Below are 23,249 nucleotides of genomic sequence, written 5' to 3'. Positions count from 1 at the left end.
GTGACAGGGGTACTGGGGCGGTATTCCCGTGTTTTGTCCCTTTTGTGTCCCTTTCAAAAGTGTCCCTTTTGAGCGAGTCCTGATTGGCTAACAGTGAACACCCGGATGTGACGCTATGCAAGCACGGCGGAGCTATGAGCCGTGGCTACTCGGAGCAGACGATTTGGAGCAGACGATTTTTCGTCGCCTTATTGTTGGTTCGCTCGCGGAACAATAAACACATAAAAGATACTCTGATACGGTTTCAGTTCTTTAAAATGCGTTTGCAAGAACAGTTACGGTATTTGAATCAAAGGTCCACTGCTTAACCGGAAGTACGTCACGATGAAAGGGACGCAAAAGGGACGTTTTCAAAAGGGACAGTTACGAGAATACCGCCCCTGGTCGGCATCGTCACTGCTGCACTACCCAGTGCCACGATCCAGCAAGCGGTAGCGGAACCCGGGCGGCGGATATAATGCAGGATGTCCGTCGGCATCGCAAGATTGATCTCAACTCGTGCAACGACCCGACTGGCGTGCGGCGCGCCGTCCGTGCAAGGGAGGGAGGGAAAACTGCGGAGACCTGTTTGGCTCGACGGTGTGGGCCACCGTGGCGTGGGCGCAACGAACGAAAAGTACTGCAAAACGAACTCGTTTCGCAACGCAACGCCCCCGCGCACTTCCTTGAAGGTCGACGCCGGTACCGGCGCACTTGCCGCGCCGCAACCTTGTTCGGCTGTCGTAACATGTGGAATAACCAACACCGAACGTGAGCAAATTTCGATAGGGACGGAGTTGTAAGTTCAAACAAAGCGATGATTCAGCAAAGGAAGCCACTCTTACTGCAAAGAAAAGTTGCATGCGTTTTAAGATATCCCTTAACTTTGGGTTGACGCGAAACGCATTGGCACATCGGTAGACAAGCCCTCGGGACAAGCCCTCGGGACAAGCATACGGGACAAGCCCTCCTCCATCTAGTTATTGGGCGGGTAATGAAACAAATATACAGGGCAAAATTCCAGCAATCATGTGGTCTGAGTGACCCTACAGTCCCCCTTTTGTATCTTAGGGTAAGGTATCGACGACTTTTTTTCTGTGCAATGAAGGCGGTGAGTGACATGTCAGCACAGGCGTTCGCTAGCTCCTCTGCGTGGTACACCTGAGTTCATGCGCCGCTTGACTTCTGTCCGGACTACCGGTGTCGTGGAACGGCTGACACGTGCAGGCTGCAAGATCTGCCAGCAAATGAACTCCTCAATAATTGTTTCAACTCCATGAAATGGAGAGTGAACGCTTGCGACCACACTTGCCCGACTCGCTTGTCTACCGAGATGAAACTCGCAGGTATATTAATGTGATCAAGGTAAAACATAACGTTTGACACTCAGAAAAGCTGTTAAGTACGAGTAAAATGTGGTACAAAATGCTAAGTGTGCCCTGAATCGCAATTGGGCAATGTAGCTTGTTCGCAACTGTAATGACCGTCCCAGCAAGTGGCAGTTGTTTCCAATTTATGTTTAGCGTTGTTCTGAATTAATTATCTGAACAAAACGTGGGAGGAGTAGAGGCTGATTCTAACAGACAAACATTTGGTTACCCGTTCCACGGGGACTTTGGGGTGCGGCCGGAATATGCTCACGAGCAGCGGCCTCATGTTCCGTGTACTAGAGCTGCGACTGATAGTTGTCGATAATACCTGCTGAGATGAAAATTTCCCAATGTTATGTAGCCGTTTGGACAATCCACTCATATTGTTTGTTCGGGGTGGATTGACAACACATGAGTTGCAGACGTTTTCTTCAACAATAAATACTCCTACAGTAGATGCCGTATTTTGACGGCAGGCGGGAATTCGGAATTGTCCACGTCCTTGATTACAACAAAATAACTATGAGAAGTAAATGAATCTCTGCGTGATTACGTAGTCGGCTTAGCGGCAAACGGCACTTTGTTTCCCCCATTAGATTGAGAGCTACAGATCGTTCGTGCGAAGATTGGCTTCGCCGCAAAGCACTGTCGATGCAGAAACCTTGAAGGCTGACTTGTATACTCCTTACAAAGGCGGCGGGGAGACGCTTTCGTTGACGTCTCGTTGTTCTTCGTTCATGCCATATTTATTGTTTGCATTTGTTGGATTCTACGTGAACTAATCTGAAGTAGCGCTCGTGCCGTCTGCTTCGTCTTCCCATGTGTCAACATATAATCCATGTGCGCTAGTAGGCTCAAAGCACAAGTTGAACCTACTACCACAATAATAAGCGTTAGTCAGCTCATTTATATCGCAACCAAGAAAAGGCCGTTAAAAGAAAACGGCGAAATTTACCTTGCCGTTCCGGATGTCCGCAGCCAGAGACGTAGCTGAGCGGAGCAGAAGATCGTCACTCGCCTGCGGAACACGACGTGGTTTCGTCCACAAAAACGAAATTGAAAATAGCAACCTGGTTAGCTGACACCAAATGTACACGCCGGCTTCGACGATGAGAGCCGACCAACTTTCAGGCAGGAGAGCCATCGCGTCTCGAAGCAGGGCGATTCCGACTGTACTGGGCGATTTCTGAATTCAGACGCCCTTGAAACAGTCTTCAGAGCAGAGAGAAGCCGGCGCCTCCAAAATGGTAGTGGCACGCCCTTTGAACGAAGACGCGCTGTCTGCACCCTTCGCACGTCAACAGTGATAAGCGCTTGGCTACTGTAGCGCCAGCGCTAGCGGGCAGCCAGAGCCATCTATTGAGAGACTGGAGAGGGGAGAGAGGAGCGCACTATGGCGGGAGCTTTAAGTGTTTCGCCGTGGTCGTCTGAAACACGTGAAGGCAAGGGCGTCCGCAGAACTTTTTGCAAGGGGGGGGGGGGGGGGCATCCATTAGCGGGGGGAGGGGGCGGGGGGGGGGGTCGTACGGTTAGATTGCACCAAAAAGGCGCTATTTGTGGTTACAAAAATTACAAACAGCGAATAAGAACCAGACTTGGAGAATATATACTGGATTTTATTACCGAACAAAGAAGTAATGTTAGTAAAGAAAATGCGAAAAGTTACTGTCACTTTGTAAAGAAGAATGGACAGTCTCGCTGCGTGAGGGTTCTCGACTCACGCCAACTGATCACCACCACACAGCACAATACGTTCACATCCGTACAACTGCACTCCGTCAATCTTCCTTGAATAGCAGCTGCAGACGCCTCGGCTTTTCTAGGCAAATTGCGAGATGACATGTGTGATGAAGTCTGTTGAAATGGCTCACACAATAAAGATACTACTGGCCTCCCTGACTTTCAATGCAGTACAGGCGTACAAGCGTTTTGCGGGGCTGACTTATATGTTTTGTTTCGGGGTTTGGGTGGTGCCGACATTTCGAAATTCTTATGGAAAGGGTGTACAAGGTGATTTGACGGCACGGGGGTATGTTACACTCTCCTATACTCACTGTAGCGGTTAAGATTTTTTGCTAGGTATATGCTGTAACTCAGTCCGAAAACTGAAGTTCTTGTGGAAAGACTGCACAAATCTAGAGTTTGGAAAAAAAAGCCAAACCTTTCAGAATTGTTCGCTATCTTCAATAGCCAGCGCAGGCAGTCTGTTTCGCTGCCGTCACATGACCGGCAATGTTAGTCAGTGTCTAAAGTGCAATGTTGACCGCAGTCCTGAAGCGATTTCCATACGGATACGCAGGACCTGAGTGTGCTAATCATTTGAGTAGCGCGGATTGTTGGGCTAGTTGGTTCACTTACATAATTATGTGCGCTAAAGGACGGGACCAAGGAGAGGACGTCGGTGTCTTTCTCTCCTCTCTTCGGTCCTTCAGGGCAAAGTTATTTTAATGATGGGCCAACCAAGCTGTGCAGCTTTTTTCAGTGCACAAAAATATCCGAATCTCCAGGGAGGGGGTCTCCCCCACTTCCGGACGCCCATGTTTGAAGGTAAGTCTTCATAAACAGGTAGCACAAAGTGCCATCATAAGGTAGCGCGTTTCGCAGTGAAGCTCTATGAGGAGATGGATGCTTTTATTGTCAGTAAAGCGCTGTACATTTGCACTGCCATTTTCCTGAGCCTGTTGTATTCTCAAACCTTCACGGAGCCTCCAGAAACTCTCTCCTTTGCTCATGCGGCTGCACCGGTGACCGCCCAGCCACCGAACTTCCCCTCCAATTCCCTGGCGACGGCAAAGCAGAGTCTGTCGTTCCCTCGCTTCGCCACCACCTGCACTGCTATGGGAAGCCGTGCGCCGTCCTTCGTGGTTTGCGCGGAGAGCGGGCACACAGTGGCGGGAGTTCCGAAAAGGTTAAACAGGGCCGTCATGTTCGGCGCGTCGAAGAAGAGCAAGTCCTCGTTCTGGAATGGGGCAGCTCTCATGGTTGCCGGCAGTATGAGCACGCCATCTTCTCCAAGAGTCTCCTCGAGCTGATCGCGGAGACTATCGACATGGGCGAGGATCGCGGCCGCCTCTTCCTTTGAAGCGAAGCGGTACCGCGACGCTATTCTGCAGATGGCGAGTACGGCCAGTGTGTGTCGGCCGGCCCCCACCAGGACGCGGAGCAGCTCGACAAACACGTTAAAGCCGCCGGGTCTGAACAGTTCGGGAAGAGGTGTGGGATCTTTGGTAGTGACCACCTTTCACCACGTTGATACGGCGTATTGGAGTTCGGGCATGTGCAGCCGCTGAGCGTCTATTCCGTGTGTTTCCTCCATGTGCCGCGTGGCCTGCGAGCAAGAGAGAATAGCACACATACAGACGTCGGGAGTGTGCAACACTCCGGTATTCCTGCGAACTTGCTCAGACGCGGTGTACTATATCAACAACAATGATGGTTCTAAATTTTACGACGTTTATTAGGGCAATTTCATCGAGGCTGGCCATGCTGACAAAGGCAGAAAGCAGCGAATGTCTCAAGAACAACCAATCATATATGCGCGGTCTTTCTCGCGACTCTGGCGACATTGCTTCGAAGGCGCGGTGCATGTTACGTTATAGGCGTGCCCGCTCTATCGTAATGGACAGGACATCACGCTTAAACAAGAGTCAATCATACACAGTTAGCGAGATTCGACCAAATTACTCCGAGCGGTTTCCAGTGGTTAATGCTGCTCTACAGCCGTTATGTTCTGCCATCACACACAATTGCTGTGCTTGCCGAGTCTCTGTAGCCCCGGTGACTGGGACGGAATAAAACTATCAACGATAACATTTGGCAATTTGTTTGTATTTGTTCAGCTTAATATTCGGAAAACCCCGAATCACAGAGATATAATAAGATTCCCTTAAAGTATACATTAAAGTATATATATTTGGGAAAATTGTTCGAGAAAGGCGTTTAAATTTTAAATTAGATTGCTATAAGCTCACCAAGAATATCGCGTGGGTGTTACCATAGGCGTAGCGGATATAATTTAATGAGCAGCGAATGTGCACTCACCTTTATAACAGCTTGCTGAGCCTCTAGAGATACGCGACTGAAGTAACGACATCCTTCATTTTCCGTGAAGTACACTTTGAGGTTTTTCAAATCCACCTGCACAAAAATCGTTGGATATGTGGGGCGTCGTCCCGCAAGGTAGGAGGACGTGAGCTTTCGAAGACAAGTAATATTCGCACATTCTCATTTGGAAGTAAGATACACAAAACGTTGATATTTGTGGGAGTTGCAAACCACTTGTTATTGTCCAACACTCAATATTCGATGTAGGGATCCCTTCATGCTTTTTTGGGAGACGAATCGTTTATTGTGCAGCCTAATAATCACTTAATCATTTATACCACTAGAGCAAATCCTTCGTAACTACGTGAAACGACTGGTTTGATTCAGGCTTAGCCTGAGAAAAGAGGCCCCCCATTTAGTGTGAAAGTATGAATAATGATAGTAATTGTTCTTTATACAGTAAGATTTAAAATACAGCAAAAGATAACTGTACACACCTCTTCGTTCAATTTAAGGTGCTTCCTTTTTTCTTGTGCCAGGATGTTCAAAAGCAGAGGCAAGTCCTCCGAGTACCTGGTCATCGGGCCCACGCTGTTGTAGGGACGCAGGCTGTCTCCAACGTCAGGTAACAGCCCAGCAATTGAAACCACTCCTGCGAGCGGGGCATGCAGCAGTCATAGAGATGCCATTTGAGAATCTGCCAAGAAACAATGTCAATGTGTCTGGGCAGTTGAGCCTGATGCAACGGGCACGTTCTTTCTACAGTCAATGCCAGCTTTGCCCTTTTAACTACTTAGCGGAGCTTGTAGAGACTGCCTCTCCATCGGCTCCAGGGAGAGCTTGATGCACCATATTTGATGGAGCGCTGTTCTAAACATTCGAACTTGCAGCTGCCCTTGACAGGGGTAGTGTTCTTAGCGCCCTTATATTCACAACTATTCAGGAGACGTGCTGACATCCCATGTAGAGGTAGCTGATCGCAAGTCATCAACCACACTAGATGACGGGAAGGAACGTTTGACTTCCACCTGAAATGCGGTCGTACGACTCCGAAGGAAAGCTCTATACAGCTTTCTCAGAAACTTTGTAGTTGAAAAATTTGTCCTGGTGGAGGATCGTCTGTGTCCTGGTCCAGAAAAAAAATTCGTCCTGGTCCTTCGTAGCCGCCCGGTAGCATTTTCGGTAGACGTCAAACTTTCCTTCGGAGAAACGTACTCTACCTTACGGATTTCCTCTAAATCTGGTCAATTCGCGCGGATAAAAATGTACCAATATAGTTTTTAGGGAGTGAAAATGAACTTCCACACCAATTTCAGAATTGAACATGCACACAAGGATCTAGTGGTACTCACCCGACGTTGGTTTGTGGGCGAAGATCCCGCAGTACGCAGCAGGTACTCGCACGCTGCCGGCGAGGTCCGTACCAAGTCCCATCACAGATCCAGCGGCGGCAATCAGGCTGCCCTCGCCCCCTGGAGTGTTGGCCAGGCGTATAGGGTTGAGGGTCATTTTTGACATAATGACACAGCTGTTGAATGTGCTGTGCTTGCCTAGTGCTTCTTAAAAGCGTTAGCATTCATGGGCTACCCCTCCAAGTTTAACGTGTCTAAGGTCTTTTAACTGTGCGCAGAGACGGCAATGAGGGACAATAATCATGCGTATTTACCTCCTCGTCACAGAAAGTTATGGAATCAAGTAGAACATACATTTTACTCAAGCGTTAAACCTGCTAACGCCGCTGTTTCAGCATCGCGAGCCACAAAAAGACAGATTAAAAATAATATACAGACTCCAAAGCCTGAACTGTCACCTCAGAGCCGAATAATCCAGACAGAAACTACACTGCTCTCTAGACCAGCACGCTAGGGAAGGGAAATTTTCAGTTGCTCTGCGACCTTCTCTCTTGCAGATAGCGCACATGCTCAAAGCCGCCCCGAACGTCCAGGCGAGCTAGCGGTCGGAATGTGGCCCTCAAGCGACGTCATCTACTTGTTGGAACCTTAAAATTTCACGGGCTTTCCTCGGGCCGATTGGGGCGAGCTTTGAAGGTTGGAGTGAGCGAAATAAACGCGGGTGGAAAATGCGCCAAGGATTCGCGGGAAATAGCCCAATTTTGCATGGAATAGAAACCGGAAATTTGTCATTGCGAAATTCAAGGAAATCCCGGGATTGTAAACGGGTCTTCGTACTTACTTTGTAAACCCGGAAATGCGTGGTGGCAAAACAAGGGTACAGCGTATAAGAACGAGTATACCGCCGAAGTCGTACTCTGCGGGGAAACCCCGTAGGAAAATTTGAAGTTTGCAGAGGCCGGAACGCAGCCTGCGGATTATCGTAATGTGTATCCGCAGCGACCTTTTTAAGAATGTAAATCGTCCGTTTCCTTTTTAGGGTCGACTGCACGCACTTCTTGGCGGACGTATTTTTGAAGTGAAGCCTCCTATGCCTCACTAATGCCTCAGAAATTGTGCTTTACGCAGATGACACAAATGTCTTCTTTTCATTCCGGAACATATCATCTCTTGTTTCCTTAACAAATTCATGGCTCGAAAGCCTATCCCAATGGCTCCGTTCCAATAAGCTTCACCTGAACATTAATAAAACGAAGTATATAGTATTTTGTTCTATTAACAGAACTGTTACTCTTACTAATGTAATTACTTTTGAATCTAAGCCTTTGGAACGAGTCTCTGACCATAAGTTTCTAGGTGTAGTATTTCATGAACATCTTCGTTGGGGATGTCATATAACTTCTATAAAACGTAACATTGCGCAACACATTGGCATGTTAAGTAAATTTAGAGCAATTTTGCCTACGAGAATAAAAAAGCAACTTTATTTTGCCTATGTGCACGCACGGTTACATTATTGCTTACTTGTATGGGGAGTTGCGTCAAAATCACTCATGGTTGGCTTGCATCGCATGCAAAAGAAGGGTCTGCGGTTCATTCATAATCTCTCAAACTATACCAATACATATACATACTTTCAACAAGATTGCATACTTGATGTTCAGTCATTGTATAATCAACGACTGGCTGAAACGATTTTTCTAGAGTTCAATACTAACCCAGAGCTTTTTATTTTTAATTTCACTTACACTGAAGTGGCATATAATTTCCGGCATAAGAACTTTATAAAAGCACGAACTAGAACTAATTATGGCACTCAAACACTTAAATGGCAAATTCCTAATCTTTTGAACAATCACCCTGTACTATTTGACATGGTTGAACACACTTCCTCGGTATACGCTTTTAAACGGAAAACCAAAATGTATTTTCTCCATGATGTGTAAGATTTTTCTTGTAGATCTGTTGACTTTGTGATTTTTTACGCTATATTACTTTTTCTGCGCAAAAACGAAGAGTGGGCACGGTAATTTTATTTCTGTTACATTTTGTTACGCAAGAAAAGCGTGTAATTCTCTTCAGTTATGTTTTCTTAGTATGCTTTATTTTGGCATATATTGGTGTTGTTACACTGGAAGTGTGCATGCTTGTTGTATGTATTTTGGCATGTATAGCTGCTTCTGCTGTCGCTTGTGCTGTCAGGTGCCAGGGGCCTAGTCAGGCGAGTATTGCAGTCGTCTTTGGCGGCAGCTGCTGCACCTGGGTCGGCTGCAATGCCTCAATCGCCTTTTGCCTCAGCACCCTGGCAATTTTATTGTCAGAAGTTCAATAAACAACAACAAATAATGGCGACCGTCCCGTCACAAAAATGTAGTGCAGGAAAGCCAACTTTACACAACCGGTTTCAGAAAACGACAATGATGATAAGCAAAGGCAAAAAACACGCATAAAAAAAAAAAGAAAATGATTCCCTTGGTTGAAATCGAACGTGGGTCCCTCGATCGGGGTATAAAGCCGACGTCAACGCGACTGCGCCGTTCGGACACGCTTGAAGCAGTTTGAATTTAAAGCGAAGCTTTCTTGGTGTCACTGATGGCGACCGTCCCGTCACCAAAATTCTGTGAACCCCTAGTACCCCAACGACAGCGAACCAACCCTTCACGATAAAGCTGAGCGTTTCAACCATCGTTGTCGTTAGACGAAGGTAAGTTCGTTTTTTTTTTCAGGTGACTTTCCCAAGCGCAGTTTCGGTGCAGCTTGGCGCAGTTTTTTTCTCCTAAGAAGCCATTCGGCGCAACGCGTCACCGCACTTCTCTCTCGAATCAGCCTGGCGCAATTGGCGGAGCACTTCCATCACTTCGACCCCGCTGGGCATGTCAAAAAGTACCCGGCGTCCCGCAGCACGGGTCAATCATCACTTCCATGAAAATCAGGCCTCCACCACAACGAATCATGATACATACAAGTCTTTACAAGCTTAACAAACAGGGAACAGCAACTGCACCACAAGTTATAGGCAGCGAAAGTTCAGGCACCTTTCACGCGCCAGCCACTTTACCAGTAACCAAGTAAGGCTAACATAGCCTGGACAGCGCTGAGCAGGTAGCGACAAGCTGCTAAAGAGACCCTTTCAGCCATTAACCAGAACTACAAGTTGATTGTTTGGGCGCGCCCAGGATGCACGAGTTTCACCGCGCCCGCCACCACTGCGTCATCTGTATTTTTTGTCCCAAAATCAATAGTTTTTGAATGAAATACTGGAAGTTGAATTGTCCCTTCTAAGAGCGACCGACAGCACTCATCTAAGATTTGGAACGGCTTCCTTTCTAGCGGTGTGCTCTGCAGAATAAATTTTGAAAACGGCAATTACCAGGTGCCAGTTCTTCAGGGTAATAATCACAAAAAAATTGTTTTTCGGGGCAGCCCCCACGAGCCCACTAAACAAACTGGGTGAGCTTGTGTTAAGTGCTGAAACGTGGTTTTGTTTTAAACTCATATAGCAGCTCACATCGGCACAATCTATGGATCGAAAGCAGATCCCTGCCTCAGTTTGTTCGCAATCTTAAAATAAAAATGGGATCGTTTTCCCCCAAGACACCATGATCCCCCACTTGGAGTAAATTTTGGGGTAAACTAAATTTAAAATGTCATTCAAAGGACCCGCTAGAGCTGTGTATTCCGAACTGCTGTAAGATGCATATTTATGACGTGGGACCCTTTTTTTTGCGGCATAACTTGGTCCCGGCCAAAAGTGGCCACTCTTGCATGGTGAAAAATCCAGTGCCATACAGTGTGAAACGTACTGAAGCAGCGGAGCTGTTGTTCTCTTGTGTCGGTTCGAACATCGACAGCCGCTCGTCCGAGAACGGCCGCGGCGTCGCCACGAAACCTTTACCGTTCGCGCAAAGTAATCGGCAGGTAAAGGTCAGCGGCGGGATCTCCCTCCCCGCACGCGACACCCTTGCGCCCTCTATCAGTGGGTGCGGGAACCTGTTTCTGCACGGCACCGCCGGACTCCACTCCCTTTCCGCGCTCCCCTTAGGTATGGGGGCTAGCCACCATACCTTAGGGGAGCGCGGAAAGGGAGTCGAGTCCGACCGTGTGCAAGGCCGCCGCCGGCGAGACCACCGCACCCTGTATTAGTGGGTTTAGGATCTGTTCTTATCCCTGCTTGACGCACGACCTCTAGCGGACTTACGAAAATACTGACCTACAACAGCTCCGTGGTTAAAACTCCCGAGAAACATCCCCAAGGGGAACTCGGGGAACGACAGCGGTTCGCTTTTTAGGAGTGTGTCGCTGGCAACGCACCGCTGCTTCCTCCTGGGTTCCGGCGCGTGTCGTGCGGGTTCCTCGTCGTTCCGTCCAGCAGGTTCTTGGAATTCCCCCAAAAGCACATCTCAGGCACGTTGGTCAGCACCAGCGGGATGGCGCCGGCAGCACGCAGCAGGGCCACACACGGAGCATCTTCGTCCGCCCGATTACCTTTGTACAGCGGGGAACCGGCGTCGTGGCGCAGACCTGCAGATTGGTCGTGTTAACAACAGCTGGGAACCTATGGTTACCCAGACTCTCCATCAAGGTGTGAGAATAATTCGAAGGCCTGCTGGTGTAACGTTTTTGAAGTGTCCACAAGCACCTGGTAAGCAATATGAACTTGCAGCTTCTCGGTAAGGAAGAGTGCCTTGCTTACTGTATGATGGGTGCGTGTTAACGAAATCAAGCTGCGAGTAACTGAGGTGTGCTTCGTCGTAGTTGTGTGGCTTGTCGCGTGCTTCAAGCGGGTGGTAACCTCACACAAGTACAAATTTCGCACTGAACCTGCTGCAACCTGCTTCAAGTGTCCGCAAGCGGTGGCTTTCACAGCTCGTCATGTGAGTTTAAAGAGGCCAGTTTTAGTAATCAGTTTAGATGTATGTAAAGCTCTCGGATAATTAACCGCAAATGCCGAAGAATTGTAACTGATTAGACGGTAACGTATGTGCACAAATATTTCGTTAAGGGGCGGAAACTTCCATGGTTGTCGGGGGGGGGGGGGGGGTGCACTGCTCACGTGGGAAGCGAATTTTCAGCGACCATTCCTATTCAGCCAGAATTTTTTTTTTTCAGAAGGGCATCACATAGGGGACGGCAATAACACATACAGTATCCATAACACATGCAGGCAATAACAATACAGGCAATAACACATACAGGCGAACAAAGGCACAATCTGAAAGGAACTAAAATGATTACGAAAAATACAATTTTGGTGGTCAGACTTCATTTTTCGCGTTAGGTCGCGTAGCCACGGGTTCAAAATGCTAAAATAAGATGCGAGTAAGCTATCCGGGGTGGAAATATACAAGGAGAACTTACTTCTGTAGCCGCAGTTTTGTGTCTTCCGTATCCCATTGAGTGGGGCCTAATGTTTTAGCGCGTCAATTCAAAGTGTCTAGGAAAAAAATATGATGGTGTTACGTATAGAGGTGTAGAGAAATAACGTAGAATGTAAATGTTATCTTGTTTTGAAGGAAAGGAAAAGAAGACGAAGGAGTTGCGACGCTGATGGCAGACAGCAGGTATATTGACAACAGAACGGTTGCAAACGGACAGAATGAGATAAGGCAAAACAAAACTAACTCCGTGATTAGGGGCCATAATGAAATCGGGGGCGTAAAATGAATTCTGATTGTACGGAATAGGGGAGGCAGAGTGTCACTGATAGGTCCTTAGTGCTGTGGACAGCGGGCGGCCTGTAAAGATGATTGTGGTGGTACTAATTATGAAAATATTCTGAAACTTACAATGGCAGTTTGGTGCGCACCATTACCTACCCAAACTCCAACTGGCGTTATGATCTCTTGGAATAGTTTATCATCTGAAAACGATTGACTTGTGCTTTACGGAGTTCAAGCATCTCCGCGGCTTCACTGAGAGTAATGTCGTTGGTGTGGTGTCCACCGCCGAGGGTTACTGCCAAAAAAACATCACTTCCCGATTTTGGAGCTGCCTCTGGTTCTGTCTGATTCCACTGCTCGAATTCTAGGACAGAAGTAACATAGTGATGTCCTTTTGTATGCATTACATGTGACTTATTGATTGATTGATTGATTGTAGGGTCTAACGCGCCGACGCAACGCAGGCGATGAGGCGCGCCGTAGTGGAGGGCTCCGGATGAATTTTGACCGCCTGGGGATTTTTAACGTGCGCTGAGAATACTACGGGTGATGCTAGTGTCGTCATTGGGTGACTATAGATTCGTGAGTTCGTTCATATTTGAGGTCTTTTTCTGGTGACAATGTTTTTCGGAGCTGGAATGAGTAATATAACTTATAAAACCACAGTTCTTGAAACTGAAGGAATATATTCCGACCTAGCCTTTGACAACACTAGCCAAAGGCCACGGTGCAAGAATATATAGGAAGCGAAACGGGCTGTTGCGGCAAGCGCGGGCGAGCGGCCAGATAATGTCACAATGAAAAGCAAGGCGGACTGCAAAGCTTCGTAGGTGCGACGGCGAAGGAGAGGGTAGCGGCACCGGATGGACAAAATGATAGCGGCGTGAACTCATTACGTTGCTGCTCACTGAAATGCCGATCGCGGTGGCCACGAAGTTTCTTCACACGCGGCAGATGCCGCTAACTTAACCTATCACGAGCGCTTGTGACAATATCTGGCCGCGCTAGGAAGCCCCGTTTCACCTTCTGTCTTATTCTTGCTCCGTGCCGAAGGCTAGTGTCCAAATACTTGTATTATTTCCCAGAACCATTCAATAAAGTTGCCTTATGATGATGATGTTGTCTTTACTGCCCTGTTCATGTGCTCACACCGAGGGAGAACATTGGAGATTAGCAAGTTGCTTATACGTTATTGACCTTGTCACACTCAAAACTGCATGAGGTACCAATTACCGCCTGAATGGCTACACTGGAATGTCACACAGCAGACCTTTGACGGCGATGCTATTTTTCACGCTCAGCGGCAATCCCAGGAGCGGCTTTTCTCGGGCCATCTGTTCCACGCTCATGGTTCCGGAAGCGACCAGCCTGTCAGCCGCTTCGGCCTCCTTGAGGGCCTCCTCGAACCTGTCCTCGACGACGGCATTGATGACTGGCTGAACCTGCCGAATCCGCGCTATGTACGCCGAAATCACCTGGACACTCGTCACCTGGAAATAATGAAAGAACTCATAAGCCAACATTCTCAGCCCCAAGAAACGTTTAGAAGGTTAACACAACGGGTTCATATTGACTGAGGGAATGCACACAATAAGTACTGACGAAGTAGAACGGTTAATGAGTGGTTAGCTGCTCAGGGTACCAAAGGTGTCTGATACCTTCTTGGGGCCTTCTCGGCTGTCTACAGTGCCTGCTGTTGCTGATGCGTTATCAGAGATCGATTACCTCTGAGGGAACTTTCTGTAGAATGCCTGATACTGTTATTGGGATTACGGATAAGTTTTGCGCAGCAGAAATGCGAGCCTACAAATTGCTGGGCCCCTTCCTATCTAGCCGAAGTGCGCATGTTAACTCGCGACGCACTCAGATGTTCACCGAGACGTTTTTGTACATGTAGACCCAGCAACAATGTAGTGAGAGAGTATTATCGAGTTTTCGGTTCCGTAATGGTTGTCACGACTCCTGTGTTTAGAGCTTCTGCCTTGTGCTCAAATCAAATCAAATCAAATCAAATCAAATAAACTTTAGTTACAATGTTATGGCCGTTCGCGCAAAAAGCTGTAACAACAGCTTGACGAGACCAGAGAGCCGTAATACTTGAGCAAACAACAGCACACGACGGCATTTTGAACTTTTCGTAAAAGTTCACGGTGTAGCAATAAAGAAAAAATTGCATTGCGGTATCCAGATCGCATAAATAACTACCATACGAAGAAAAGCACGTGATGTTGAGTACAAATGAAGAAAGGCAGTATAACAAATATATGTACGCCGAAATATATGGAACTGAATTACAATACTATGCAGACATAAAGTTAAGGCTCTCTCTTGGCAAGCAGAAACAATGCATCAGTTTGACTATAGCTTGTTAATACCTCGGCCAAGTTATGGAGCTGCGTTCGCAGGCTAGAAAGCCAGTCATTTTCAAGCCCAAGCAGAACTGTGAGCAACAACACGTGCGGCGTTTCTCGAGCTTTTCGAAGGGCCGACAGTGTGAACCATCAGTCTTCAAGCACACTTGTTACCAGCGAACGAGAGCTGGTTGAGGAAGCATTGGCGTTAGTGACAAGCATCATAGCCATAATAGGATCTTTGAGGCTCCCCGACGGATTTTTATGCCCGCTTTCACGTTTTCAAAGTTAGCAACGCCTCTCCAATCGGCTTGTCAAAATTTCGATTCCCATACCTAACGCTAGAGGCAGCATTATTCATTTCCATGCAAAGGTTCACTCTCCGGCTGCCTATTTCTGCAGGAGGTATGTCTTCCGTTACGTGGTACCTAAGAAGGCATTATTACAGTCTTCTTAAGGCTTCTTCGCGTGTTTTTACTTACCCAGGTAAATGTAATGTTTGCGCGGGTGCAGCTTAAAAATACATCAATGGAAGTGTGCCGGTCACGGCGCATGAGCTAGAAGATTGCGAATGGCACCATTTTATTGTATGTGTGTGTGTGTGTGTGTGTGGGGGGGGGGGGGTTATGGCATGGACGACCTTGTCACAGGTTCCAATACACCTGCATCGAGCATTACACTTGCAACGCACCTTTTAGCAGCCAAAAAATGTGATGTGAACTTTGTCCGCAAAACGGGGTTCCTCTTCTGCGTTGCATCTTCCCTTGAGGCTTTCTCCTACCAGTAACCAAACTCCCTTTAGTCAACTCCGAGGCATTGCAGTTTAGTTGTCGTGCATTAGCTTCAAAGCATAGGGCTTGAGCAACACGGGCAATTTTCACACATGGATTCGGGCCAATGGTAGGACTTTCAATACAGTGCGTCGAATCGTATACAGACCGCATATAGCTCATCATTTTGAATGTACCGCCTTGCAAAACTCTTCATTCGCTACCCCCTAGTTTGGCTTCCAGAATAGCAAGTAACGTCCCTGAATGTACAGCAGAGATTTTCCTCCTCAGAGTAATCTCTGAGAAAGAAAATCTTTTATCCGCCTCCGCTGCGGCGCCCCTACCAGATTTTCGTTCGCGCTAGTGGATGTCCGTTTACATACGAGCTGGTCGTAGCCCGGTGGAAATTACGAAACGGCGGTGTGCGTGTGCCGCGCCATTGCGCCTTCTGATCCTTGATTACATTCGTAAAGAAATCGTTGTGGATATTGGTGAATTCAAGATCTACGGGGAGGCCATTATGCGGTTTGCTATAAGTTATTCGGCTGTAGCATTGCTAATTGTTTTTTATTCCCCGCCTAATAAAAAAAAACGTTAGAGCAGTTCCACTTAACGTAAAAGCTATCAAGTACGGAGCAGGGATGCGCCAGAGAGTCTGTGGCACCGTTCTGAGCGCTTTGCTGCCCTCACTCGCTCTTTCCTGTTTCATTACTCTTTTGACGAAATCAACAGAGGTTTGTTCAATGCAGTTTTTCCGCATTCGTAGGGCTCAGGCGCCTTCTCCTGGGACAGCTCGCATTCTTTTATCTGTTGTTTTTTGTTCTGCCTGGAACAGCACGAGTGGTAGTTTTGTTATTTTGTGCTTGCTTTCACACCGAACATGCAGGAACTTTTCTGCGCTATTTTGAACGCATCGCCTGTAAAGACGGCAGGCAGTCTGTCTCGGGCTACTTCAACGGAGAAATTTTAATCTGTCTGTATGTGTGTCTGTCTCTCTGTGACTCGTTTCCGCCACCCGGCCAAAGAGAAGCAAAAGCTGCGCAATAGTATTGTATACCCACAGCCAAATCTAAACGCCTAAGTCCGTTGTCAACGTTCATACTTGTCAACATTATTGAACGTTGAATAACAACAAGATATTACGCAAATGTGATGATGATGGTTTGAGTTTATTGGCGCAAGGCCGACATGGGCAAAGAGCGCCAAATACAAAGTGATTTGATAAGGAGGGAAAACAAAATCAGTTAATGACTATGAGCACGGCTGGTGTAAAGGGCCAGGGTGAAGAACATGAGTGGTTAAAAGATAAATAAGGTGGCTGGTGTATAGGACCAGGGGTAAAATTATGGGTTGTATGAGATGAGTTCTAAGATTACGCAAATGTAAGGCACTAAATCAATGCATAAGTGATAGTTTCAGTGTTCTTTGATTAACAAAATTCATTGATGCTTTTTGCAATAGCAAATTAAATACTACATCAACGGCAGGAAACCGTCGCCTGCTGTTGGCCGCGCTACTATAGCTCCTACGGCATCTAAGAAATCAAACGGCAACACCAAAGAAGGGTTCCACTAGATAGGATCCACGTTCCGCTTGGAACGCCCTTGGAGCAGAGCAACGTGGTTCTATACAAGTTTTCTATACAAGTTTTCGTTTTCGTACGGTGCCTCAATTCATGCGCGTCTCCGCCATACGGCAGCGCAGGCATCGAGACACCCGAGGTGGAGCACTGGAACGCGCTAAACTTCAATTGACTTGAGAAAACCTCTAGCGTGTTATCTTGGGAGGAACGAGACGGGAGAGGAACAACATGAGAGGCTAGTGGGAAAGAGAACTGAGGCACTTACTTGGCAGGGGTGCCTGTCGACTATCGTCTCTCGTCGACATTTGGAATGAAAGGAGCAGATAGGAGGCCATTTGTTTCCTTCGAGGTATAGTTTTTTCGCCTACTATCGTAAAAGCCAATCAACGAGCATTCGTAACTAAATGAACACGGGGACTTCCGGTTAGGTACATATAGTTTGCCTCAAGTGTGCCTGCAGTTTTCATTGTGCTACATATTGGGGACCTGTAGGACCAGTGCCTGCGGTTCCAGGAGTTTCGAACGGTTCTGCTTTCTTTTCAAACCTTCTGTTCAAGTATCGCCTCAACTTTTGGCCGGAAGGCTAAATCGAGGGACAAGTTGATATAATTTGGAAGCGTCTGTTTTGGTGTGTGATGCCGCGTTGCTCTATTTGGGTGGGTGACGCCGCGTGGCACCGAGACCGCGGACGAGCTACGACGACAAGCCGGTTTCCTGAAGTGCTCTTCACTTAAAATGGCAGAACTAAAGCGCGACTCCTTTTCGACTTCACCCACACGACAGGTCTTTCACGTAGAAGCGTACTCACGGCTCAATTTGAGGACCATATGGTAGGTACCAGAAAAAAGGGAAAGAGAAAGAGAGGACATGACCAGGCCAAACAAATATAACGAAACAACGAATAAACTAAAAGTACAAAAAGAAATTCGAGATGTAACGGGAATGAATAAATTTTATTCATTTTGCCTTCTTTTAGGAAGATTTCAAGTGGCTATAAGTTCTGATAGCGGACGACAAAGTCCTGTGTAAGCTCCAGCGCTTGCGACAAGGAAATAATGCTAGCTATCATTTGATAATTGCATTTTATGATAGTTAGGACCAATTCACCCTCTTTTTTTACCAAACTGAAATCCGGGTGGCTCCCTTCGCTCCTTCATGCTCCTGTGCTGTTATCTAGGAAGTGATGGCGGAACTCAATATTGCAAGATTTTATTCCAAGATTTTGCGCGCTTTGGGTGGACAGAGAAAAAAAAAAAAAAACCTGCGTGCGCAGCTTGACGGGTAACCGCTGCATTCAAACACGATGTCCGTCGGCCACGCAACGGTTGGACTCCTTTATTCGACTGTCGAGAGCATTCGGGGGCAGTTTATGAGCAGTGTAGAAGTGTTCCCGGCATAGATTTTGTTCGGTCAACTAAAGCAATGAGCTGCATTGGAGCAGTTCGGAGCAGTCCGAAATTACAAACGAAAAAGGTCTGGTGATCTGAACTGATAACGTACGGTGTTGGGCTGGTTGGTCGATCATTGTTACGGGGACGTACATCGCAAAAAAAAAGTTAGGATGCCCACGGATAGAGCGCTAACTTTCAACTACTGGGTTATGGTAGAAAGCGCTTATTTATAACAACGTTCGCAGTTATAGCGCTCTTTCGGTGTGCATACTTACAGTCCTTGGTCTCTTTTTTTAGCGCTGGACATCCCCTTAACTCTGATCTGAACTAGTGAAATGACTCGACTGGCGTCCGGCATTTCGCGGGAAAAGGGCAGTGGGTCTTCGCAGGCCTGATTGACTCGACGGGGAGAGCGAAAAGTAGCGTGCCGGGAATGCCCCCTCCCACTCCTAGGGATAAGAATAACGCCCCACAACGCCCCCACGCGCGTCCTTGAAGGTCAGCCCGCATTTTCTGCGCGGCGGCCGCGCCTTGTTCCATAACTGTTAGACTTGAACCAAAACCGAAGAGTCAGCACTTGGATAGGGAGCGAGTTGAAGTTAAAACAAAGCCATGCTTCGAAAAAGCAAGCGAAAGGAAGTTGCAGTGCAGTAAGGTAACTTAACTCTACAAATTTCCGTTTGCGGAGAAAGCCATTGACGCATGGCCGGGCAAGGCATGCGGGACGAGCGCTACTTCCAAGTACTTGTTCATTCGGCGGATAATCAAATACGAGAATTGGCACATGTGAAGAAAAGACATTCGCGTGTTCTGAGCAATTACATGAAGAATCCGCGTGATGGTCGTCCATACCATGTGCCTATATAAAATTTCGCGTTCTTATCTAACCGTTTGAATAGTCTTGTCATATAGCTTGTACCGAAGTAACTCCGATAAAGCAGGAGTTTACATGCGTTTTCTGCGGCCAAACTCCCCCCGTAGAAGCTTGTGTAGTAACAGCTGCCGGGAATTTCGAATTCTTTACTTTTCCAGGGTTAACTAGGTATAACAAGTGAAAGAAATTCAGCGAACTGATAGAGTTGCCTTAGCGACAAATTTCCCCAGCATTGTTTCCAGAGATATCAGAACTATATGGTGAGCAAGATAGCACTTGCGCGAAAGTTGGCTTTGCTTCAAAGCGTAGTCGGCTGGCGGACCACAAAACGCAGAAATTTTGAAGAGTGAGCCGCACACAGCTTCGGCAAAAGCGAAAGAAAGCGGGGAGGTGGCGTTACGCCTTTTACCGTCACGTTGCTGTTTGCGCATGGGCGATTTTTTGTATTGCTCGGATTTTCCGCCTAATAAGCTTGTCGAATGTATGGGTCATACCGCCTGTCTGGTGTCTGTGCGCGCGTCAACGTGTTACATTAGCCGAAGTACGTTTAACAGGCCAGCTGAACTACACTGCTGTAACTATAGCGTTCGCAGGATGATTACTATCACACCAAGATAAGGCCGTCCCCTGTTCAAAAGAACTGCGAAATTTACCTTGCCCTTCCGTATGTCCGCAGCCAGAGACGTAGCTGAGCGGAGCAGAAGTTCGTCACTCGGTGGTGAAACGCGTCGCGGTTTCGTCCACAAAAACCAAATTGAAAAGATCAACCTGGTTAGCTGACACCAAATGTACACGCCGACTTCGACCATGAGAGCCGAGCAGCTTTCGGGCAGGAGCGCCATCGCGGCTTGAAGCAGGGCTGTTCCGACGACACCACGCTACGCATTAGTTCTGTTGCACTTTAAACGGCCTTCGCAGCGATAGAGCAGAGAGGAGGCACATGTTCGAGATTTCGTAGCGCACGCCCACGGCTGGAAGACGGGCGGTCTGATCCCACGCGTCGGGTGTCAGCGATAGACCTTTAGTAGAACGTGAGCGCGCTTCTCCACCGTAGCGCTAAGCGACAGCCAAAGCCATCTATTGGGCGACCGGAGAGGGGAAAAGGGAAAGGCGAGATGTCGGGATGCTTAAGCGCTTCGTCCTGGTCGTCTTGGATTTGTAAAGGTAAAAATTCATGACCAGACAGCCCAAAGTGGTATTTTGCTCGTGAGATTACGGTGGCCTCGACTTGGAGGCTGTACACAGGATGGTCATCCCAACATGAGAGCTTGCTCAAAATAAAACTTAATTCTCTCTCTAATTCTCTCTCTGCCTTTCTCTCTCTCGCTCTCTCCAGAGGGGTTTTCAAGTAAAAAAAAGTGCGAGAAAAAGACGAGACTGTGACGAGAAACAGGAGAGCGCCAGGCTCGCAACTAAAACTAATTCGTAAGGCGACAATGAATATACACCGCTTCTTGCACAAGCGGACAAGGCAGCCAGTGGTTTCAATGCATCCGCGTATTTAAGAATTCGTAGTCATTTCTCATTCCCATAATAGGCAATTAAAGGCTGGATAAAACACATCGCATGTTTGTTGCGTTTAAAAAAAAAAGTATCTATCAACCCACGGGCAACTTGTTCCAGGCGTCTGTCTGACCCTTTCGTTTCATTCTGAGGAAAACTCCTTCATGTGCGAACGGTTCGCGAGCCTGACCCAGTCAGACGAAGCGACGCCGACACGCAAGAAACTGAAATAATGAGTTTATTCTAGGACAACCGAACAAAAGTACATGGGCTGAAACGGCAGCTTGGAACACATAGCAGTCATGGCAGAAACGCGGCACCGGGATGACGTAATGCAACCATTGTGCTGAAAAAAAAAGTTCATGCATCTCCACGAAGTGAATCATGACGAGTGGGCGAAGCACTGCGGACCGTTCTTACCGTAATTCATGCCGTAAATATCCCGTGGCAATGGTTACTGCTGCTAAAAGTATTTCCAATCCAATCCAATCCAATCCAATCCAATCCAATCCAGTCATCCTCGCGCATGCGCACCACGGCTCTCCAGGAGTGCTATTTCTCTCTCTCTCTCTCTCTCTCTCTCTCTCTCTCTCTCTCTCTCTCTCTCTCTCTCTCTCTCTAACCTTTTGTAAACCTTTATTTTGTTCTGGTTAACCTTTTGGGAACCTTTTGTTCACAGGTGTTTCGATTTACACGGTTCTGTACCGTGAGCACGGACGCAGGACGCCGGACAAGCCTCATCCTTCAGGTGCTTCGCCCTTAAATATAATATGGCGCTTGCCTTGGCACTCACGACAATGCCCAGGCCCTTGTACCAAGCCACACCGTGCGCGTTCACCACATGTCCTTTCAATCCCAGGTCGCCGAGGGTAGTGGTACCGGTTGTCTGCTCGTTGCTTTTTCCATGCTGGCCACCCGCTGCCGCTGGGCTGCTCCGTCAACCCCTCCCCCCCCCCTCCCCCCGGTGCACACGTGAGAGCTGCTTTTATACCAGATCTGGTAGTTGTGCGCATGTTACGGGGTTGATGCGCATTACACACATGCTCTTTGCCCGCTCACTGTTTTTAACACAAGCACGCACGGGGCACTTGACACGTAGGCGGCTGACGTCCCAGCTGTGTTCGTCGAAGTACTGCACTGTTATTGCTACGCGCTGGGCACACCGCACGTAGTAGCTTCGTCCATGCAACTCAGGAGTAGCTGACATGGTTTTTTTTTAAATCAATGTGATTGTGTAGCATGTAAAAACATGTTTTGCTTTTCATGGGGAGCTGCTGTTTCCTCAGGCAGTCATTCACGCAGCAGTTGATCTGACTGATGTATGCCTGCCCGCCTGCCCGCAGCTTTTGTATCACCATTCGTGGGTATAGATACTGGATACCACTTCCCTGCGATGGATAGGAACATAAACGTAACCCTTCAGCGCGGAGAAGCGAACCTCCTTTAATTTTTTACTTGAGGAAGGTTACCGAGCGCAACCTAAGTATTATTTAGTCTGCGCCGGACTTGCTTCTCGTGCCTGGGACCAGCGCTGACAACCTCCTGTGCGGTGTAGTCGTATTCGTTCTCTTCTTATAGGATGTTATTACGTATTGTGAACAGGGTACTTCTTTCAATGTATATGTAAGACTACTGCCGATTCATTCATATTCATCTTTAACTACGACCAATCTCTGTCAATGAAGGTGCAGACGCTGTTTTTTCAGGTCGTTTCCAGACTCCCTAACAATGCTTTAAGCGAAAGCCGATGGTAAATGCATGCTCAAGTGGAGGAGGGAATCAGAATACGGGAGTATTATGTCAACCACTAAAATCAGGTGGTCCAAACATTCCCCATTTATTTGTAAGCGTGGCTTTCCCAATCTCGCTTCAGCAATACCCTTCCAGACAGGCTGTACACAGTCTTGGCGAAATAGTGTTGCCAGGATTCCTTCTTTCCCGTGTGGGGTCTTTTTGTTATTTTTGTGGAGGACTATTCTACCCTTGCAGCCGTTGTATATGTCGCTCAAAAGACTTACGCGCGTCTACTTTATTCCCTGGTCTCTCAATGCTTTCAGGACTGCGCGCATCCCTCCGATTCACACATGTCTTTGTAGTACATAAATACCAGGTAAAGGGGTTTATTATAATCTGCCGATATTTCTATATACTATTGATTGATTGAGCATATATAGCCTGCAATGTGCCCACTATGCTCTCTCATTTATTGCTTCTGCGGTGTACGAGCTATTTACCTTTGTAAAGAGCTTGCATACAACCGAGTTTAGGTTGATGGGAGCGCAATTCTCAACAGACAGACAGACAGACAGACAGACAGACAGACAGACAGACAGACAGACAGACAGACAGACAGACAGACAGACAGACAGACAG

The 23,249-nt window shown here is 47.5% G+C and overlaps 1 protein-coding gene and 1 pseudogene across 2 annotated transcripts in view; both read right to left on the bottom strand.

Moving 5' to 3' along the window:
* The window catches only part of LOC144153699 (fatty-acid amide hydrolase 2-A-like), a 28,871-nt gene extending 26,219 nt beyond the window's left edge, over positions 1-2,652 (bottom strand). The window contains exon 1 of the mRNA XM_077685379.1: positions 2,305-2,652. Coding sequence (XP_077541505.1) covers positions 2,305-2,493 — 189 coding nt within the window. The 5' untranslated portion in view covers positions 2,494-2,652. The remainder of the gene's footprint in view (positions 1-2,304) is intronic.
* A 1,309-nt stretch (positions 2,653-3,961) lies between these two features.
* Positions 3,962-20,376, bottom strand: LOC144151817 (fatty-acid amide hydrolase 2-A-like; annotated as a pseudogene). Its single transcript, XR_013318979.1, has 7 exons — positions 20,027-20,376; positions 13,676-13,895; positions 11,057-11,266; positions 6,746-6,865; positions 5,891-6,045; positions 5,391-5,486; positions 3,962-4,677 (listed from the first exon to the last, which is right to left on the bottom strand). The product of XR_013318979.1 is annotated as a fatty-acid amide hydrolase 2-A-like (transcript).
* Between the last annotated feature and the right edge of the window lie 2,873 nt (positions 20,377-23,249).

Source organism: Haemaphysalis longicornis, unplaced genomic scaffold (genome assembly GCF_048455015.1).
Source record: "Haemaphysalis longicornis isolate Haplotype H1 unplaced genomic scaffold, Haemaphysalis longicornis Haplotype H1 scaffold_9, whole genome shotgun sequence".
In the NCBI taxonomy this organism is placed as follows: domain Eukaryota; kingdom Metazoa; phylum Arthropoda; class Arachnida; order Ixodida; family Ixodidae; genus Haemaphysalis; species Haemaphysalis longicornis.
The sequence above is the reverse complement of the archived record's forward strand: the minus strand, read 5'-3'. Positions and strand labels throughout refer to the sequence as shown.